This window comes from Diadema antillarum, unplaced genomic scaffold (genome assembly GCF_040938485.1).
Source record: "Diadema antillarum isolate AM-2024a unplaced genomic scaffold, OU_Dant_1.0 seq00001208_RagTag, whole genome shotgun sequence".
Lineage (NCBI taxonomy): Eukaryota > Metazoa > Echinodermata > Echinoidea > Diadematoida > Diadematidae > Diadema > Diadema antillarum.
The window spans coordinates 322,945-341,277 of record NW_027272001.1 but is presented as its reverse complement, the minus strand read 5'-3'; the positions used below and the strand labels follow the sequence as shown (position 1 = coordinate 341,277).

The window sequence follows — 18,333 nt, the reverse complement described above, 5'->3', positions numbered from 1 at the left end:
AGACACAAAGTATTATGTATACCTAACTTTCTCCAAAGAGCCCTGGCCATCTTTCTTTCACTGCGCTCACTAACGGTCGATCAACTATTATTTCCTTTCTTCGCAGTGGAAAAGTTTTTGCCATTTTTTCAGCGACAATGTTGCCATTGTTCACTTTCTTCACTTCGTCTAGTAGGGCTATGCGTTCCTCTTCCATGGTATTTGGCGTTTCATCCATCGGCCATCAGCCACATCGACCATCAGCTCCCCCATCTGTTCAGCCATCCTTCTCTGTGCTTTATAGACTGGGTAGTAGCAAGGATCACTGCCTCCTCGTGGCGGATACAACCAGGTTGTCGTCCGATTCATTTAGGTTGTATGACACATCGGCTAGCAAGGCTGCTCAGTGGCAGACTTTACCTGTAAATGCATCATCTGGGCAGTGCCTCCAGAAAATGTAACACCCTTAAAAGAGTATAGAGGCTAGAATGATGAAAGAATGAGGAGAAACAAGTCGTTGGTTGTGGTAGCAGCATCTATGCATGGTATGGCACAGAAGCTGCCATCATTTCCTACCACTGCCTCTCCTCACCCAAACTTATTAGACTCTTCCATTCTTCAATGGGGAGGGGTTATGTAATCTGAGAGATGGTGCCTCGATATTGTCAAAGTGTGTACAGCAAGCATGTGCTTTAACCCTTTAAAGTAAGTAATAAAAAATGGAGGACAATTTCCAACTTATTCCTAGGATCACACTTTGATGTTTCACCGTATCTGAGAATTCACCAGAAACCCCTGCTGTCCTGCTGGGCCAGGTGTTCGATTTCCATGTCAATGTCTTCATCATGGATAGGTCATTCTGCTGGTGTGGGAGGGGCTTGGGTATCTAGCAGAGTTCTCGCTAGCCAGCTCTATTTCGTCTGGTATAGGAGTACACGGTTGGTTGAGCAGCCGCTGAATATCCTCTTGCAGGTCTTCCATGATTCTTCCGATCGGCCACAAAATGTACACTGACATGTACGGACACAAGCAGACCGCTTATACACTGCCAGAACAGGTAGCCTACTTACGTATCCGGGCATTTACCCAGAGATGCCAACCTTCCAGAGCACAAATCAGTAATCATAAGGCTAAAAATCAGTAATTTGGAGACAAAATCAGTAATTTTTTGCGCGACGCATTTTTTTCTGCATGATGGCAAGCGCGGCTCCCACAGGCAAGCGATAGCGCATCGTGTTAACATTATTATACATACAATTGTACCTGTATGTTCTATTTAAAGACTGGATGAACTCATTATCAATTTGTCTTGATATACCCCCAGAGGGCAATTACCCCCCTCCGGTTAAATACTAGTTAGTGGTAAGGTTAGAGTAAAGATTAGGGTTAGGGTTAGGTTTAGGGTTTAGGAGTTTGGGTTAGGGTTAGGATTAGGTTCAGGATTAGGATTAGGATGAGGGCCAGGGAAGGGTCCGGGGTAATTGTCCAGGGGGTAATTGCCCTAGACCCGCCTACTCATGTGCATCTGAATGAACAATACTATGCTTTGAATGTGCAATGATTTCTGATCAGTGGAAGGTGTACCAACCCAGACATGATTCCTAATAAATTAGGCTGTATAAAGTAAAATGTAGCACACAAGTATCTTCCTGATTGCTCCTTGGAATTGAACCGATTTCGATGAGTGACTTGCGGTACCGAAGTGTACCGTAAACTGTAAACCAAGATCATTCGCAACATAAAACTTTAACAAATTGCTGACCATGATGCTGAACAGCATTTTAGTGGCATTCTCTGCATCATGAAGATTCATGATGTATTCAAGAGAAGAGTAAATGTTGAGTGTTTATCAGAGCTTTTGAAGGAGTGCATGTTTAAGTAAGCCATTTGAAATCAGTTTGACAGAAGTGAAGGTGAATATCAATATGGATACACTGTATTTAGGTGTGTGTTGTGTGTTTAGCTTCTCTAAAACCAGCATAATACAAAACTATGCCAGTATTTTAGGATAGAGGAACATTGGAGTGCAATTAATGTCATTATGCATAATACAGAGGAACCTCTTTAAAATGATGTACAAACCATGGCAATAACCTTGTTATGTAAGGTTGCTCACTGTATCAGGGTACAAGTATAATTAAAGCAATGAAAGTGATTATTGTATGGTGTTGTTATATTTAACCTCTTTATAATGAGGTTCCACTGATATTTTCTTTTCTTTTGTCAGCAGTATTTGTATATCATTTTGAATATATTTCTGTCAGTTGACACTAGAGTCCTTTATGATTCACTAAATTGATCTTGAATCTATTATGCAGTTACATATTGTGCAAACACAACACATGACAAATAACAGTCTTACACCTGCCATACATGTGGAAATTGAGTGTGTATTTGTACATTGAATCAGATATTTACAAAATGAAGAAAATATACATCTTTCATATATACACTGTACAAAATAGTGTGTTCTGTACAATACAGTATTCACATTCATTAATTTAAAAAAAAAAATGTAATAGCTACAGTACATAACTCTGGCAATAAACTCACCATACAAATGATGTTCTGTTTTTCTTCAAGGAGCAATAATTGGTAGTTCTGCTAAATCATTTGCCAGTTTTCAGATAAAACATAGCGAGACACAGGCGAGTCCCATCATAACAAAGTCCTCGGGACTAGCTGTTTTGTTTTGTTACATTGGGGCTGCACATTAACCCATATTTTCTACCCAGTTTTTCTATCTTTTACTTGTCCATTCCTTAAAAAGTTACTGGTCCGACAATGATTTGTACTAGTCAGGGTCCGTCAGACCAGTACCAGAGTGCAGTGCTGGTTATAACAGAATTGTGTCATATCCAAACAATAAAGATATGTTAGGGTATGTTAAGATATATGTACAATGATTCTTGGACATTCATTTTTACTTTGTTGTAAAAAGAGCTTTGTTACAACAGGAGTGCACTGTAACACAGACATGATGTGCAATAAACCTGTTTCCATATTGGTGTATTTATATCCATATCTTCTCAATTTCAAAATTGCATTTTCAAATATTTTGATTTGAGGAAAACTGGACATATATGTATCTTCCATGAAATCAAATTACTGCTTATACAACTGGAAAAGATGTCATACTTTGTATAAGATAAGAAATGATTCTGAGGAGGAACTACGACACTCAGTCATAGCACATAGGCAGCTTAGTACATTATTGCAGTTTTATTCTGATAAATATAATCATATCATTCTAAAAATTTGAGGAAAAAAGTATGAGATACTAGATATATATTTTTTTCAAATCTTCAAGTGTGTGATTATCATTGACATATAATATATTACCTTTGTACAAATTGAATAAATATTTTCTAAAAACAAGAAAACAATGAGTGTCCTTTGTCACTCTGTTCTTGACTACATTGACACTGACTGTAATGGACGGAATGCGTGTTTAGAATTTACACGAGTGCATCATGGATTTTCAGACTTTCGTGGGGGTGTGTCATCAATTTAGTCAGCGCTGACAAGTTGTCAGTCTCTGACAATTTCAGCAAAATCCTTGGTTTTGATTGGCTGAGATGGTCTGGTCACTGACTGTTACTATGGTTATTGTCAGAGACTGACAACTTGTCAGCGCTGACTAACTTGATGAAACACCCCCTTGAAATAGCATTGTGAAATCTTGACCATTCACACTGACATGAGATTGATTTAGGTGGGCCAAATACATGGTTGCAAGCTCTTCATTATATCAAATACATTTGTACATCGTAAATTTGAAGCCATATCATTTTCTCCGTTTTATGGTGCCATATTATTGTTGTTAACAAATAACTCATTTGGTGCAAATGCAAACTGCAGAAACCCATGCAAGAATAAGAGGCCCAAACTGACTTAACTGCTACAAGCACCAACATGTCACAAATAATTAAGTCAGTGTCAAGCACTATCTGGTCCAAGGCTGAGAATTTTGTTGTTTTATGGTATCTTTCCCTCCTGCAAAAAATCTGCCAATGGCAACACAAAATAATGAAAATAAAAAACCTTGTATTCCTGTGTCACTAGATAGAGTGATTCTAGAAGCACTGTTTTTGTATGGCAACAGACAATGATAAAAATAGGTTATATTCCAGTGGCACTTTATACACTAATTCTGATAGCATTGTTCTCTAATGTGACAACAGACATGGATAGAAATGACAGGGTACGTTCCTGTAGCACTTGCTACAGGGATTTCTAGTAGCACTGTTGTGCCATAAACAAAGGTTGCTTTTCATCAGTTTTGATAAAGGACACAACCACTTTTGGGGTTAGGAATGTTAAATGCTGTATACCCCATATATTTAGCGAGTCTAAATTTTTGTGAAGCGGGACTTCATGACAATTTGGCGAGTGATTACATTCGCGATTATGGAGTACATTACTGATCACATAAATGTATGCATGCACGCTACTATTCATATTGGGATCAGAGTTAATATTTTCTCCTGTTTTCTAATTTATAAACAGCACCCGACTCAAGAAATTTGCAAGAATAAAAACATACCTAGCAAAATATTTGGCATATAGAGTAACAAACTGTGTACCACTTGTATTTCTCAAAAGGGCAACTACAGGGATCATACCCTGTTATAAAAAGGTCGCTGCGACTGCCGATTTTATCTCGCAGCCGGTACTACAAGAGAACTGAAATGTGGACTGCTGAATTTACCACGTAAAAGCTGTGCCCCATTGCAAGCAAGTTCCTTGTAGCAGGGTCTCCCTGTAATGCAAATATGCGTGCGATGCACAATGTGCGATACCTTTTTTTTTTTTTTTTACTGACGGCAACCAGAACAGCATATTGGCTTAAACATCAGCAAAGGTTAAAGACGGTCCTTTTACACTGCAAAACTTGTTGGTACATACTGTAAAACGAGGAACGTTCGCTGCATTTGAATTTCGCGAATTTCGCAAGTGCCAAGATTCGTGAAATTAAAATGCACGCGAAAGTTCTTGTCTACACTATATGCACTGAATGCCAGTGGCAGTTCGCGAAAATTTCATGCCACCAAAAAAGGCAGTTGACTCCAATTCGCGAAAAATTCATGCCGCAAGTATGTCATGTATTACAGTACTTTGTATTGTCAATTAAGTTTTAAACATGCTGCTCTGGTATCAAATACCTGTGGTGTGATAAGACTGTTTATATCTGAGAAAGCCTTCTGAAGATGTCCACAACTTTTGTAGAGGAACAACTGATCGGTGATTGACCTAGCAACAAATTAGTCTATAGATACTTTCACTGAATGCCTCACACAAATAAGTAGAGTCAACATTGTAGGGAAGATTCTTTCACCACAATTTGTGCAAAGGATGAGCATGACCACAACTGCCACACCAAAGTTTTAGTCACAGACACAGACATAACTTAAACCTCTCATTCAGGAGTATTCGGTTTACCAGGTTCTTTGCTTCTGCCATTGCAATGATGGCATCTCTGTTTAATTGCTACAATGCACCACAAATACACTTTACAAATTACAATTGCCTGTTATTAATATGCAGAAAATGAATCTGCAGCCTAAGAATCACAAGCTGGTGGCTCGTTGGAATCTCATCTTTGCCTTCTCTCTTTCTGTTGTATAAATCACTCCTACAGTCTACTCCCCCTGCTCATCCGCCAAAGCAAACTGAGAATCACAGCCTTTCACCACAGCATTCACTGAAGACTGGAAATGAGCAAGTGGAATTAAATAACCACAAGCCTTCAAGCAAGGCAAGGTATTCACACCCCAGGGTACCACATTTAACACACTACACAATTCTGCCACTCCATTCACTAGCATAATTGAGTTTATCCACATCAAGCTCATCAGTCCTCGAGTTCATCTGAATCAAACTCGTCATCCTCGTAGATGAGGTCGGTCAGCGACCGCGTGTTCTCCAGGAAGTAGTCTCGACACGACGGTGAGCAAGCTATGAAGAAAAAGGGCACCTGGCGCACACCGTAGATCTTACGACAGGGCCGAATGAGCCGCAGGCCCGGGCCATAGAGAGGTCCACCGCAGCAGTCACAGGTTGTGTAGCTGGTAGTCAATGACAATACGTACATGAATTTACATTGTAATCTGGCGATATGTTCTTTTTCCTTTAAACACATACTACAAAACATGATATATTCGCGGCATGAAATTTTCGCAAATTGGAGCTGACGGCCTTTTTTTGCGGCATGATATTTTCGCGAACTGCCACCGGCATTCAATGCATATAGTGTAGACAAGAACTTTCATGTGCATTTTAATTTCGCGAATCTTGGCGCTCGCGAAATTCGCGAAATTAAAATGCACGCGAACATTCCTTGTTTAACAGTGTTCATTTCTAGCAGAATGTCTGCATATGGAAATTTTGGGCAATAAAAATCTAATTTGAAAGGAGACTGGCTAATATTTGCTCTGAATGGTTGTATACCCTAATCTTTGTATTTATATTCATCATAGTTAGCAAACTCAGTTTAACACTACAAAGACTTTGTAGTGCCCACATATTATGTACGCAAGAAGTACCAGGAGATAAATGGGACAGTACAAGATCGTGAAAACTTTAAAAACTGATACCTACAAAATTTATTTTCACACTTTAATTCAAGAATTATTATCCTGTCCAAATTTCACTTGCATACAGGATGTTTGACATAGAACTTCCTGAAATATGAGAGAAAGCAGAGCACTAAAATAGTCGTGATGTTTATTCCGAAAAACCAAACTTCAGCTTTAGAGCATAGGTCATACAATGAACTTTTCAATGTCACATTATGAGCGTCAAAGCTACATCAATTACAAGAGAACAAAATGATTGAGAAGTATGGTCTATGCAAAGTTTCAGAAGGGTTTAGGGTGATAGGAGAAGGCAATTTCAAGTGAATCGTGTAGAACAAATTCACAGCCTGGAGCAAATCATAACGCACCTGTTGAGGTAAACCCTTATGGATTCCTGAAGTCCATCGAGAGCATCCAGACCTTCCTGTTTGCATACCAATGCTGCCATGTCCGACAATCTCTGCAAAGGATTGTAAAGCAGTAGATGCTATAATCAAGACAAGATTCATTTGGAGTTTCTCTCTCACTTTCCTTCATTTTCTCTTTCCTCTTTTCATCAATTTACCTGTCTGTCGCAATCAATCAATCTATCTCTATCCATAACTCCAATTAACTCTCTCCCCTCTCTATCCATCTCTCTTTTTTCTCTTTCTATTACCTGTCTACCAGTATCTATCCAACTTTTTGGTTCTGTTTTGTTCATTTTCTCTTTCTCTCTCTCTCTCTCTCCCTCTCTATTAATCTGTCTGTTCGTCTGTCTGTATATCTATCCAACTATTTCTGTATATATCGCACACTGTTTTACTACACTAGAAGTTCTATATGTTGCTTGCCATGGACTTTAAAGCGAAGCTGTAACGCAAGATACATTGTGCATGTTTTGGGAATATAACATCAAAGGGAGAAACGCTCACACACATTTTCATAACAAATTCAAACACTTTCACAAGAAGTAGAACTGCAGCAAAACACAATAAAGGAAAAGGCAAAGAGTGATCAATACAATATAAAATGGGGTAAGAAAATAGAACAGGGTATGCTGCATAGAGAAGTGTGTCATTGCTACAGGTGACCTGATGACCTAGTGACCTGCTACATACTTGTGGATTGTTCTGGCTGTTCTCCTTCCAGAAGAGCGGATGCATGAAGTTGTTGATGACCCTCAGGTACTTGAGTTCCCGGAGTTTGAGCATCCCGCTGGGAAGGGCAGCGATCTGGTTCCCCTCCAGGTTCAGCTCACGCAGTCGCCTGAAATTAACCAATCAATTAACAGCTGGTTATGACATCACAAGAAAGATTATTCATCAATGGTGACAGGTTATATGGCAAGTATTTATGAGAGGAACATGTTCTGGAAGAAAGCAGCCAGTAACTCACAAATTTTGCGTATCACAAGGTACATGTATATGTAACTTGCACTCACTTCAGAAGCATATGGACTGAGATAGAGTAAACAAATAATGACAAACTGTCTGAATCCTTATCTTTATTAAATTATGGTAGTGTGGTCCAAAATATTATAGGTGTTTCTTCTTTTCTTTAAACAGAGTCATTCTAAAAATGATATGAACATCAACATCTTTGTTTCGATGTTAGGTAAAGGTCTGGACTTTGTCTTTGCAGATGCAAAAAAAAAAAAAAAAAAAAAAAAAAAGCAAAACTCTGCCATACTGCTACTTGTATCCAATCACTTGATGAACATCAATTTCACATATAGGACCTATTGTTGAGAGTAAATGAATGCATATTTTGCGTTTGCTCAGTAAATGAACGGATAAAAAATGGTAGGAGTGATTCAGTGAAGAATGGAAGGTCCAGAGCAGATTGAGCAGAAAGGGACTATACAGTCTAGTGACAAAAAGAGAAAAACAAAACGAAAAAACAAAACAAAACAAAACAATCTAAAATTAAGCTATATAAAATATGCACACAAGAAGTGCTGATGATTCCCTTGTGCCCTTTCCTATTAGACCAAAATGCTTGGCAACTCACTCAACTGGCCTTTGGTGACAAAAATGTATAATGGTCCCTTTACCATCATCTACCACAAATGGAAATCACTGAGATGTTTTTCTTACTTGAGATGACTGATTTCATTTGGCAAGAATGTCAGCTTATTGTAGGACAGATCCAGGAACTTGATGGGTAATGTGAACAAACTGCAAAACAAGATAAAACAAGCAAAATAAAGTGATACAATAGATAACTGACTTACATCAGATATCATAAACTGAAAGTGATATGAAAAGTTAAAGTGTTGTGACAAAATGCCATGTAAATTATATGCAAAGATTGCTGGCGCTACTTTTCTCTAACATCCTGGAGAAAGCAAGAATTACATCTGCTACATTTACAATGCTTAACAAAAATATTACTAGCGTTTTAATCAAATCAGCACCAGCCCAATAATATGTTTACTCCACTCCCTTGGTAGCTTTTTAGTCAAGAAGCTACTCTCTGGCACATAAAAAACTAAATTGAGCCATATTAAAGTTAAAGAAGTCCGGACGATTTTGAATAAATTTCACCGTAATCTACATAAATCAAGGACCATAATGACTAATTTTCATTGAAAAATACCCTCCCAATTCGTCACAATCGATTTTTTAGCATCACTAATTTTGAATCGTAACTGTTCAATTTCTGTACGCCGGCGAGAAAGATCACGTGACGGCGTGACGTATTAGCATCACATTGCTTTTTGTTTGGAGCGTCAGCTGGCTCGGGGAGCCCTGCTTGAGCAACGGAGACACGGGCCGAGCAAGCGGTAGCGTTCCGCGTGGTTCTGGCCACGCAGCGGATGCACGCGGCATGATCTATTGCTTCACTTCAAAAATGCCGATGTGTGAGCGTTTGGGTGTTCTAATAAACCGGGCGATGGCCAGAAGAAGAGTTTTTTTTTTGCCATTCCGAACCCAGAAAATGAGCGGGAAAGGTGTGCAAGATGGCTTTCCAATATTCTAATTGACAAGTTTGTCGTCAAAACTTACAACTATACTCGATGCAGCCTCGTCATACTCCCCATCGGCGGCGTAACTGCAACCAGCAGCCCCATACGCATAGCGTAATGGGGCTGCGCACTGTAGCATTCAGGATCATGATAAGGTAGTATCGCCGATAAATATCAACTTAAAATAAAAAAAAATGTCTTCAATTTGAAGACTTACCAGTGAAGTTGAAGTATTGACAACAGGCTTCGGGCAACGCTTGGTTCTGCCAATAGTCCCTTTCTGTTCGAATTAATGACTTAATGTGACTCGGTCGAGAGGAACCTGGGAGAGCTACACTGAATTGACGGCCAGCGCATAACCGGAGATGTGTGCGCACAGAGATGTCTCTTTGTGTGTGCGCCTGTGCTGGCCGTCAATAATTCAGTGTAGCTCTCCAAGGTTCCTCTCGACCGAGTCACATTAAGTCATCAATTTGAACAGAAAAGGACTATTGGCAGAACCAAACGTTACCCAAAGCCTGTTGTCAATACTTTAACTTTACTGTTAAGTCTTCAAATTGAAGAAATATTTCGATTTTAAGTTGATATTTATCCGCGATGCTACCCGATCATGATCCTGAATACTACAGTACGCAGTCCCATTACGCTATGTTTATGGGGCTGCTGGTTGCAGTTACCGGCGGCGGTACTATGATGAAGCTGGCGCTGGCGTTTCTTCCGCGGTTCAAGTTATACTGTCGTAATTTACCACCGTCAGACATACTCAACAGTCTCGGACAACAAGAGAGGCAATAATTCTGAAATTGACAGACTGATTTCAGACTGTTTACACTCAGAAGTTGAAAAAAACGATCGCGGATTGTGATAGCATTTGGTAGCAGCAGACGTAAATGTATGCCTGATTGCTCTGATGACAACAATAGCCAATGAATTGTAAATGATGGGGTGGACACTAATAAGTACGGCAGTATTACAATACATATAATATTTCAATAAAATGAAAATGTAATAACATTGCAACTATTTTACATTAATCTTTGACGAATTTTATATAGATATATACCGAAGATAATTTGAATAAAGGAATACAGCATTTGGCAACAGCACTCCTGAAACAGTGTACGGACTTTTGCGGTAGCGCCAACAAGGCAGACCTCAGCAGGCATGCCGATACCGCGCCACAGTCAGCAGTGCAATGGGAGATCGATGCGTAGCTGGGCAGCGCTCGCGGTGCTCCGCTTGGGAAAGTGAGTCTGTGACGTCACGCGCAATGCATACTGGGACAGATAGTACGAAGGGCTGCTCGCGACGGATTCGAACATGAAGAATTACCTTATTTTTCAAAAAAATCATAGTAAATGTATCTGATGGTCTTTTCTCGTCGGGAAAAGGGTAATAGGTTCATGAAATATTGTTCTTTACACGGGAAACGGCTGATAATCGTCCGGACTTCCCCTTTAAGTTTCCAACCAGACACCCTAAATATCAGCATTCCAGAAGAATCTGATTTTCAGCTAATGCTGCCATGGTAAAAGAACTCAACTGTTTTTGATTAACCTGTTGGGATAACATTCACTCTCAACACAAGAAGATAATATGCACATGCTTTTATGGAACCACTTGGTGTTATCAATGTTATCACCTGTCTCAGACATTAGACAATAGACTGATAACACACCATGGCCAGTTATGTCCTACCCCCAAAGTTCTTTAAAAAAAAAACTTTTAGTTCTTTTTTTATTTAGGGGGCTGGGGGTTGATTATGTAAGCTTTTCCTGGCCAAGCCATTAATGTAATTTTTTTTTCATGAGGGAGGATCAAGGTTACATGAGCTACTCTTAGCCAAGATGGGAATGGAGTATTTTTATTTTTATTCATTGTTTGGTTGGTTGGTTGTTGTTTGTTTGTTTGTTTGTTGTTGTTGTTGTTGGGTTGGTTTTTTTTTTTGGGGGGGGGGGGTTTGATGAGGGATGTGACTTCCCCCATCCCCTCCCGCCTGGGATGCGGTCCTCACCTTGGAGGCAGGTCGGAGAGGATACAGAAGGAGAGGACCAGGGTGCGGAGGCGAGTCAGGTTGCCGACCTCGTAGGGCACCTCACGGATTGGGTTGTTCCTCAGCTTCAGCACCAGCAGGTTCTCAATCTCAAAGACTATGGATGGAATGATCTGCAATTTGAGGGATAACATCAAATAGCTTACCTCCCTATTCATTCTACCCATGGTAAAAGAAATAACTTTACCATAACAGGAATATCGGATGATGTCTTCTTGTATATCATGCAGAGAAATTGCTTTGCAAAACTAAGGTCAGGGCTTGTAGTCTAAAGAATCCTAGATGGAATTGAGAAAAGATTCCCACAAAAGACTGCAATAGTAACTGCCCTAGCAAACATCTTCTGACTATTGCTGTTTTCAATATGACTGGCTAACTCAGAATCAGATACATAAACTTTTTTTTTTTTGCATTCAAAGCATAACAAGGAAACAAATCATTAGCAGTAAAAGGTTGTAGAATCTCATTTTGAGAGCAGCAAAAAAACTGCATCTATAGATACTATTCTCAACAAAGTATTTCACACAAGGGAATGTGCTCCAGAGCCAAAAGTAACACAGCTGAAATACAAGGAAAACTAGAAATTACGCGGTGCATAATACATATGTCCCCGCCGGAAGTAGCATTTTATAGCAAAATGTACAATATAGGTCAAAAATCAAGGTCAAAGGTCAAAGAAGTCAAAGGTCAAAATTCTGTGTAAAAGTTTTGAAGCCCTCACCTAGTGCCATCACATAAAGCAAACAGAATCGAAATCGGATTAGAAATGGCGTAGGAGTAGCATTTTGTAGCAAAATGTACAATATTGGTAAAAAATCAAGGTCAAAGGTCAAAGAAGTCAAAGGTCAAAATTCTGTGTAGAAGTTTTGAAGCCCTCACCTAGCGCCATCACATAAAGTAAACAGAATCGAAATCGGGTTAGAAATGGCGAAGGAGTAGCATTTTGTAGCCAATGTACAATATAGGTCAAAAATCAAGGTCAAAGGTCAAAGAAGTCAAAGGTCAAAATTCTGTGTAGAAATTTTGAAGCCCTCACCTAGTGCCATCACATAAAGCAAACGGAATCGAAATCGGGTTAGAAATGGCGTAGCAGAGACTCCAACCCCAAGCACCTTCTGATCTGGAGATTCTCCCGCCCGAAACCCCTAGCAAACGGGAGACTCCAAGTTGATGTGTGCGAAGCGCGAAGTTCCTAGGATTCTTGATGTTCTCTGGTGCTATCTAAGGCTTATTTCTTCAATATACGATAGAAATAAGTAAGAAATCCTTCCCACCGGGAGACACAAAGCCAGGGCGGGAGAAATCAAATCTCAAACGGGAGAACGGGAGATTGTGCAAAAATGGGCTTTCGGCGGGAGATCTCCCGTCGAAAACGGGAGAGTTGGAGTCTCTGCGTAGGAGTAGCATTTTGTAGCAAAATACACAATATTGGTCAAAAATCAAGGTCAAAGGTCAAAGAAGTCAAAGGTCAAAATTCTGTGTAGAAGTTTTGAAGCCCTCACCTAGTGCCATCACATAAAGCAAACGGAATCGAAATCGGGTTAGAAATGGCGAAGGAGTAGCATTTTGTAGCAAATGTGCAATGTAGGTCAAGGTCAAAGGTCACAACTGAAATTCTGTGTAGAAGTTTCAAAGCTTCCATGTAGTGCTATCATATAAAGCAAACAGAATCAAAATTGGCTCATAAATGACAGAGAAGTAGCAAATTGAACATTTTGATCACACACGGACGCACACACAGACAGACAGACGCACGGACACACACACGTACGGAGCCCGTTTCATAGTCCCCTGCTCGAACTCGTTCGGCGGGGACAACAATAACTGGAATAAAAGTTTAGGGATATGATTAAATAAATTTGAGGCAATGCTACGATATGACAAACTTGCCCAAATGACTACAACATCTCACCTTGAAATCATTGAAGGACAGGTTGAGATACGTCAGTGTCTTCAAAACTGGATTCATCTGAGGCAGTGCTGAGACAAAATGAGCCTGCAAAATAAAACAAGACGAAGATGATGTCAAAAGGCAATCCTTTGGTAATTACAAACATGTGCACATTATTATCAAAGTTAAACAAAAACAAGCCACTTACAGAAGACAGGGGTAATCAACTAACAAAGCAGAAAAACAGAGAATGAAGATAAAAAGTGAATTACTATGGTCTATATTCTGTTCTTATTCCGGCTAGAGTTTTAACAAGTGCCGCATCTGTGTGTCTGCCAAATTACTATCAAAGAAGAATTCAAGCAGATGTAACAAGTCAAAATGACACTCCACATCAGTCCCTCATAGAGGGAACGATGAAGGAAGTCTTCAAACATAGACTCCTGTCCATTTTTCTCCATGATTAAACCTTGAAGTTTGAATGCAACAAGTGAGAAAACTGACTCTTTACTGTCAGGATCTTACTTCTAGTTCTTGCTACATGTACTGCTTCTTTTCTTTTCTTTCTTTTTTTTTATCTCATCACAAGAATGTATGTAACTGAATTTCAAGCTCCCAGGCAATAGTCTTACCTTCAAACTGAGGGCCACACCTCCATTAACAAGGCACTCTAGAATTGCCAGTTCAGCTGGGTTGATCTGAGACTCGGGGTTGGGAGAGTCTGGAAAGAGAGCACGACAGAAAAGATATAACATAAATTTCACAATTTTGGAAGTACAGCTTGCCATATCCAGGATATGAAGCAAGCCCTAACATTTCCCACACACAATTTGATGTGAAGATGGCAAATTGCATCATAGGAGAGAACATGGGAGTATGCTGGGTTTTTGCAAAAATGTTCACTGAAACCCTGAGCTTTTAGTCGCCCTGATTTAGATAATTGGTCCAATTTGTCACATTTTTCATGTACTCTGCCAATATATGGATATATTTTGATGCCTCTAGGCTTCTCAGATACAATATTTTGGTACTACATTTGTACCTACTTGAGACTCACCCCAGCCAGTTTGAAAAGAGATGCTACTCCCGTAGACAGCATTCATTAAACAAATCAAATCCTTTTTCAGCAATACCTTCGACACTTGTAAAGGCAGATACATTAAGATGATGGCAAATATAAACAAACAAAAAACAAACAAACAATCGCACCATATATGCATTTTATAAGTAAATGAAGTACAGGGCTACTGACTTACCAAATGGCTCTCCTGACCTTCTTGAACCCTGGAAGTACTTTGAGACTGGTGCACTGAACAGGGATTCCTTGTCTCTGTAAGAAATGATTAAAAAAAAGATAAACTTACATCATCAACCATTTCTCCAAGCATTTACAAAGGTGTATCTATTTATTTATTCATTTTTTTAAGATTTCAGTTTTAGAACATTTACATTACATAAACAGAATGTAAAGCGATTGACTGATAATGTTATGCTTACAATAATGACCATTTTACAAAAGGCCAAAGGCTTTCATATACCTAGTATGATGGTGGTCATTGCTTAAAAGCAACACTTTAGTTTTGTTCATAGAATTTGTAAATTGATTAAAAAAAGTCAGTCAGAATATGAGCCAGTAAACAAATTACCATTACCACTGTTTCAGTCCAGTGGAATTTGATTGTTGCAGGAATTTTCATACATGTTTTCTAGTTCTCCAAAAGTTTTGTTTTGTTCTGCTTTGTTGTTGTTGTTTTGTTTTTTTAGAATGAAGATTGTACTGGACTTGTAGCAAGAGTTCTGCTGTTTGTAAGTTGCAGATTGCTGGAACTAAAAATGCATTGCATGTATGCCTGAATCTTAATTGCTGTCATGAAAGTTGTACCAGATTCTGTCATTGTTGTCTTTCAACCATCAGTCCATTCCATAAAATTTCACTAGCCTTTTGTGAGATGCAACATGCCTAGTAATACATGTACATTTATCAAGAATTTCCACATTCACAAACAAAACAAGAGAACATGTGACATGAAAGAGGAAGAGAGACTTGTGCGTACCGTCTCAGCGGTGGAAGCGACTTTCCGTTGACGCTCATCGAACCCGCCGACTGAAGCGCCTTCCCCGTCTGGTCACTGTGCATCTGGCTCTGCACGTCCTCCAGCACCAACTGCCGCATCTGCTGCTCGATCTCACACGCCATCTCGATCAGGAGCTGATGCTGGGGCACGCGGGGATTAACGGTAGGAATGTCTTCACCTGGTGGGGGGGGGGGGGGGACATTCAAAGTCAGGAAGATACAAGGTCTTCAAGTGCAACATGTTTTTTAGACATGGGGTGGGTGACTCATTCAGAAATGTGAATAAATTCAAGCTTGATGTCTGTTTAATCAATCAATACAGTATGGAATTCAGTATAAAGTAGTAATACAATTGTAACAATATTTTCTTGTATTTTTATTTTAAAAAACTGGAAGATTATGGTGGAGACAGCTCAAGATTAACTAAACAAGAAAGAAGAATTCTTACACACTATACCAAATTGGGTCCACTTTGTTCTCATTACACAACAAACTGGAGCTAAAGATAAGAACAAAGCATAAAATGTCACATATCCTCAGCACTTCTGACCACTACCTTTGGTAGAAGTCAAATGCATCTCATGAGTACTCACCTTTCAATTCAAGCGTGTTCACTTTCTCCTGTCTCGGGGTGTTTGTGAAACTAGCAAACAATGTCGTCATCTTTTTAAAGTTCTGTTTGGAGAAGACAATATTCTTCACTTGCTCTCTTGGCATTTCATACACTCGTGACAGATCGTAGCAGAAATCATTCAGAGAGAAGGCAGGGATCTCATAGTACCTCGGATCATCAACGTTGGCATACAGAATCTCGTGTTTGACTTCGGGAGGTTGTTTGGGCTGTCGCAAGGGAAACGGATCGGGTCCCCTGGGTTTGTATGGTTTTACCAGGGAGTCCGATTCCAGGGCCTTGCCCGCTGCTTTGTTGGCCCTGTTGTTCATGTTATATCTGGATTCAATGATAAACTTCCAGTCAGGAGGTGCTTCCGGCGACGAAAATGACTGACTGCTTGCCGACTGCAGTGCCATGTCCTTTGTTCGAGGGGTATTCTGAGGTGCGTAAACATCTTCGTTGATGTCAGACGTGACAGACTGAGCATCGCTTGGCAGAGAGGGGGCCAAGAACTGGTGATGCTCACTGAACTCTTGACTGAGTTCTAAGAGGGATGGTACACTCTGACTCTGATAGAGCTGGTATGAAGTGGTCTTGTACGCTGATGGCTCCGGTTTGGCTGGAGGAGGCTGAGCAATGGGTCTCCTCAGCAGCACAGGTGCGGTGTTCTTGGGTTTCTTCTGCAAAAGATAACACAATTTACCAATAAATTTTTGCAGGAAACATATTTCAAAGTGGCTTTTTATCTGAAAATATGTCACTTTTGTCACTAGAAATATAGAATACACATGGTAGTTGTAATACATGTAAGTTGGGTGGTTTGCATAGATAGTCTCCAATCTATAGCCTCCTTTACAGACAGTATTCACCGCTGATAGTATTGTTATACAGCTTACAAACAGCACATGAGCTAGAGAGTCTATTCTAGTATTAAGAACACATTTATATAATGCAGTGCAATGAATTGGGCACTGAATTCTGAAGTGCACAGCGAGGACTAAAGTCTCAGACAAAATCATTCATTGGACATCATGGCACTGGCGGATTATATTTTATTTTTACTACCAATTCCTCCCAAAATAACACTTCATAGATTAGCTACAAAACCCTGTATTTTGGTCTCTGGTCCCCCATGATCATCGATGATATTATCAAGACAAAGATAGTTTCAGGTGGGATAGGGTTGCCCTGCCCTGCCCGAGGCCCAAAACCAAACACGACGCGTTTGGGCTGCTGGTGCAGTTCCCTGTTTGTTCAAACCATGTCAATGCTAACAACTTACAAGTTAGGCATAACCCATAATCACATACTGGACATAGCATAATATAATTAATGTTTATAAAGTGCCAAATCATGCAAATGGAAGAACCTACTACTGTACTAGTAACTACTAACGTTAGCGCCTAAGTAGCGGTAGGTCTACCTGTACCCATCCACGCAAATAAAAAATTTCCATTTCGGAAAGAGTTCCCTATGACTAAGTCATCAAAGGAACTCTTTCCGAAATGGAAATTTTTTATCCGTATGTCCCCCCACTAAATTTGCACAAAATAAATAAATTACTTTTTTTTTACTAATAATAAACTAAATAAAGGTTAAGCTAGGGTTATGTCTCAAAAGAAGTCTTCCCATAAATGGCATAACCTTTATTTAGTTCATTATTTGTTTTTTTTAAAAAAGTTATTTAGTGGGGGGGGGGGGGGGGGGGACAAAAGGAACTCTTTCCAAAATGGAAAACAGCATTTTTCTCTCAAGATTTAACAAATTGGTAGTTCGTAGTTCAAGTCTATAGCCATGTCGCACACTAGCAGCACATCTCTGGATGACGATGCTGTACAGCAATGCCCAGATGAGATTCCGAATAAATCCTGACTGAGACCTCACTTTTTAATACTGAGCTGAGGCCTGACTGTTCTTTGATCGCGAGACGAGATCGAATTACAACAAAACTCTCACATGGATCAACATGTACGGGACTAAGCGTTCATCACTCGGAACCGCGCAACAACTTTGCATCTTATGCGCAAATATTAATTCACTCTCATCGAAAAAAAACAGAATAAGGATATAAATCTCACCGTCATGTTTGCCAGTCCTTTAGATGTCATGGCTTCCTGATAGCTATGGTTCTTTCTCTGACATTTTTGCTTGAAAGTTGATGGTTTACTGATGTCACCGTGGAAACGTCGAGGAAA

At 39.7% G+C, this 18,333-nt stretch overlaps 1 protein-coding gene across 1 annotated transcript; it reads right to left on the bottom strand.

Moving 5' to 3' along the window:
• Positions 1-5,769: 5,769 nt before the first annotated feature.
• On the bottom strand, positions 5,770-18,222 carry LOC139744769 (uncharacterized). The gene is made up of 11 exons (XM_071655190.1): positions 18,217-18,222; positions 16,119-16,818; positions 15,506-15,704; positions 14,708-14,781; positions 14,084-14,172; positions 13,473-13,556; positions 11,522-11,673; positions 8,636-8,716; positions 7,658-7,805; positions 6,926-7,017; positions 5,770-6,047 (listed from the first exon to the last, which is right to left on the bottom strand). Exons 1-11 carry the CDS (start codon positions 18,220-18,222, stop codon positions 5,834-5,836), a joined length of 1,839 nt encoding a protein of 612 aa, XP_071511291.1. The 3' UTR covers positions 5,770-5,833.
• Positions 18,223-18,333: the final 111 nt, after the last annotated feature.

Bases quoted from the DNA above. Each gene is read 5' to 3' on its own strand.
- LOC139744769 (XM_071655190.1), bottom strand. The intron at 13,557-14,083 runs GTAAGACTATTG...TTTATTTTGCAG, and splicing joins GTGTGGCCCTCAGTTTGAAG to GCTCATTTTGTCTCAGCACT. The intron at 7,806-8,635 runs GTAAGAAAAACA...GGTTAATTTCAG, and splicing joins AATGAAATCAGTCATCTCAA to GCGACTGCGTGAGCTGAACC.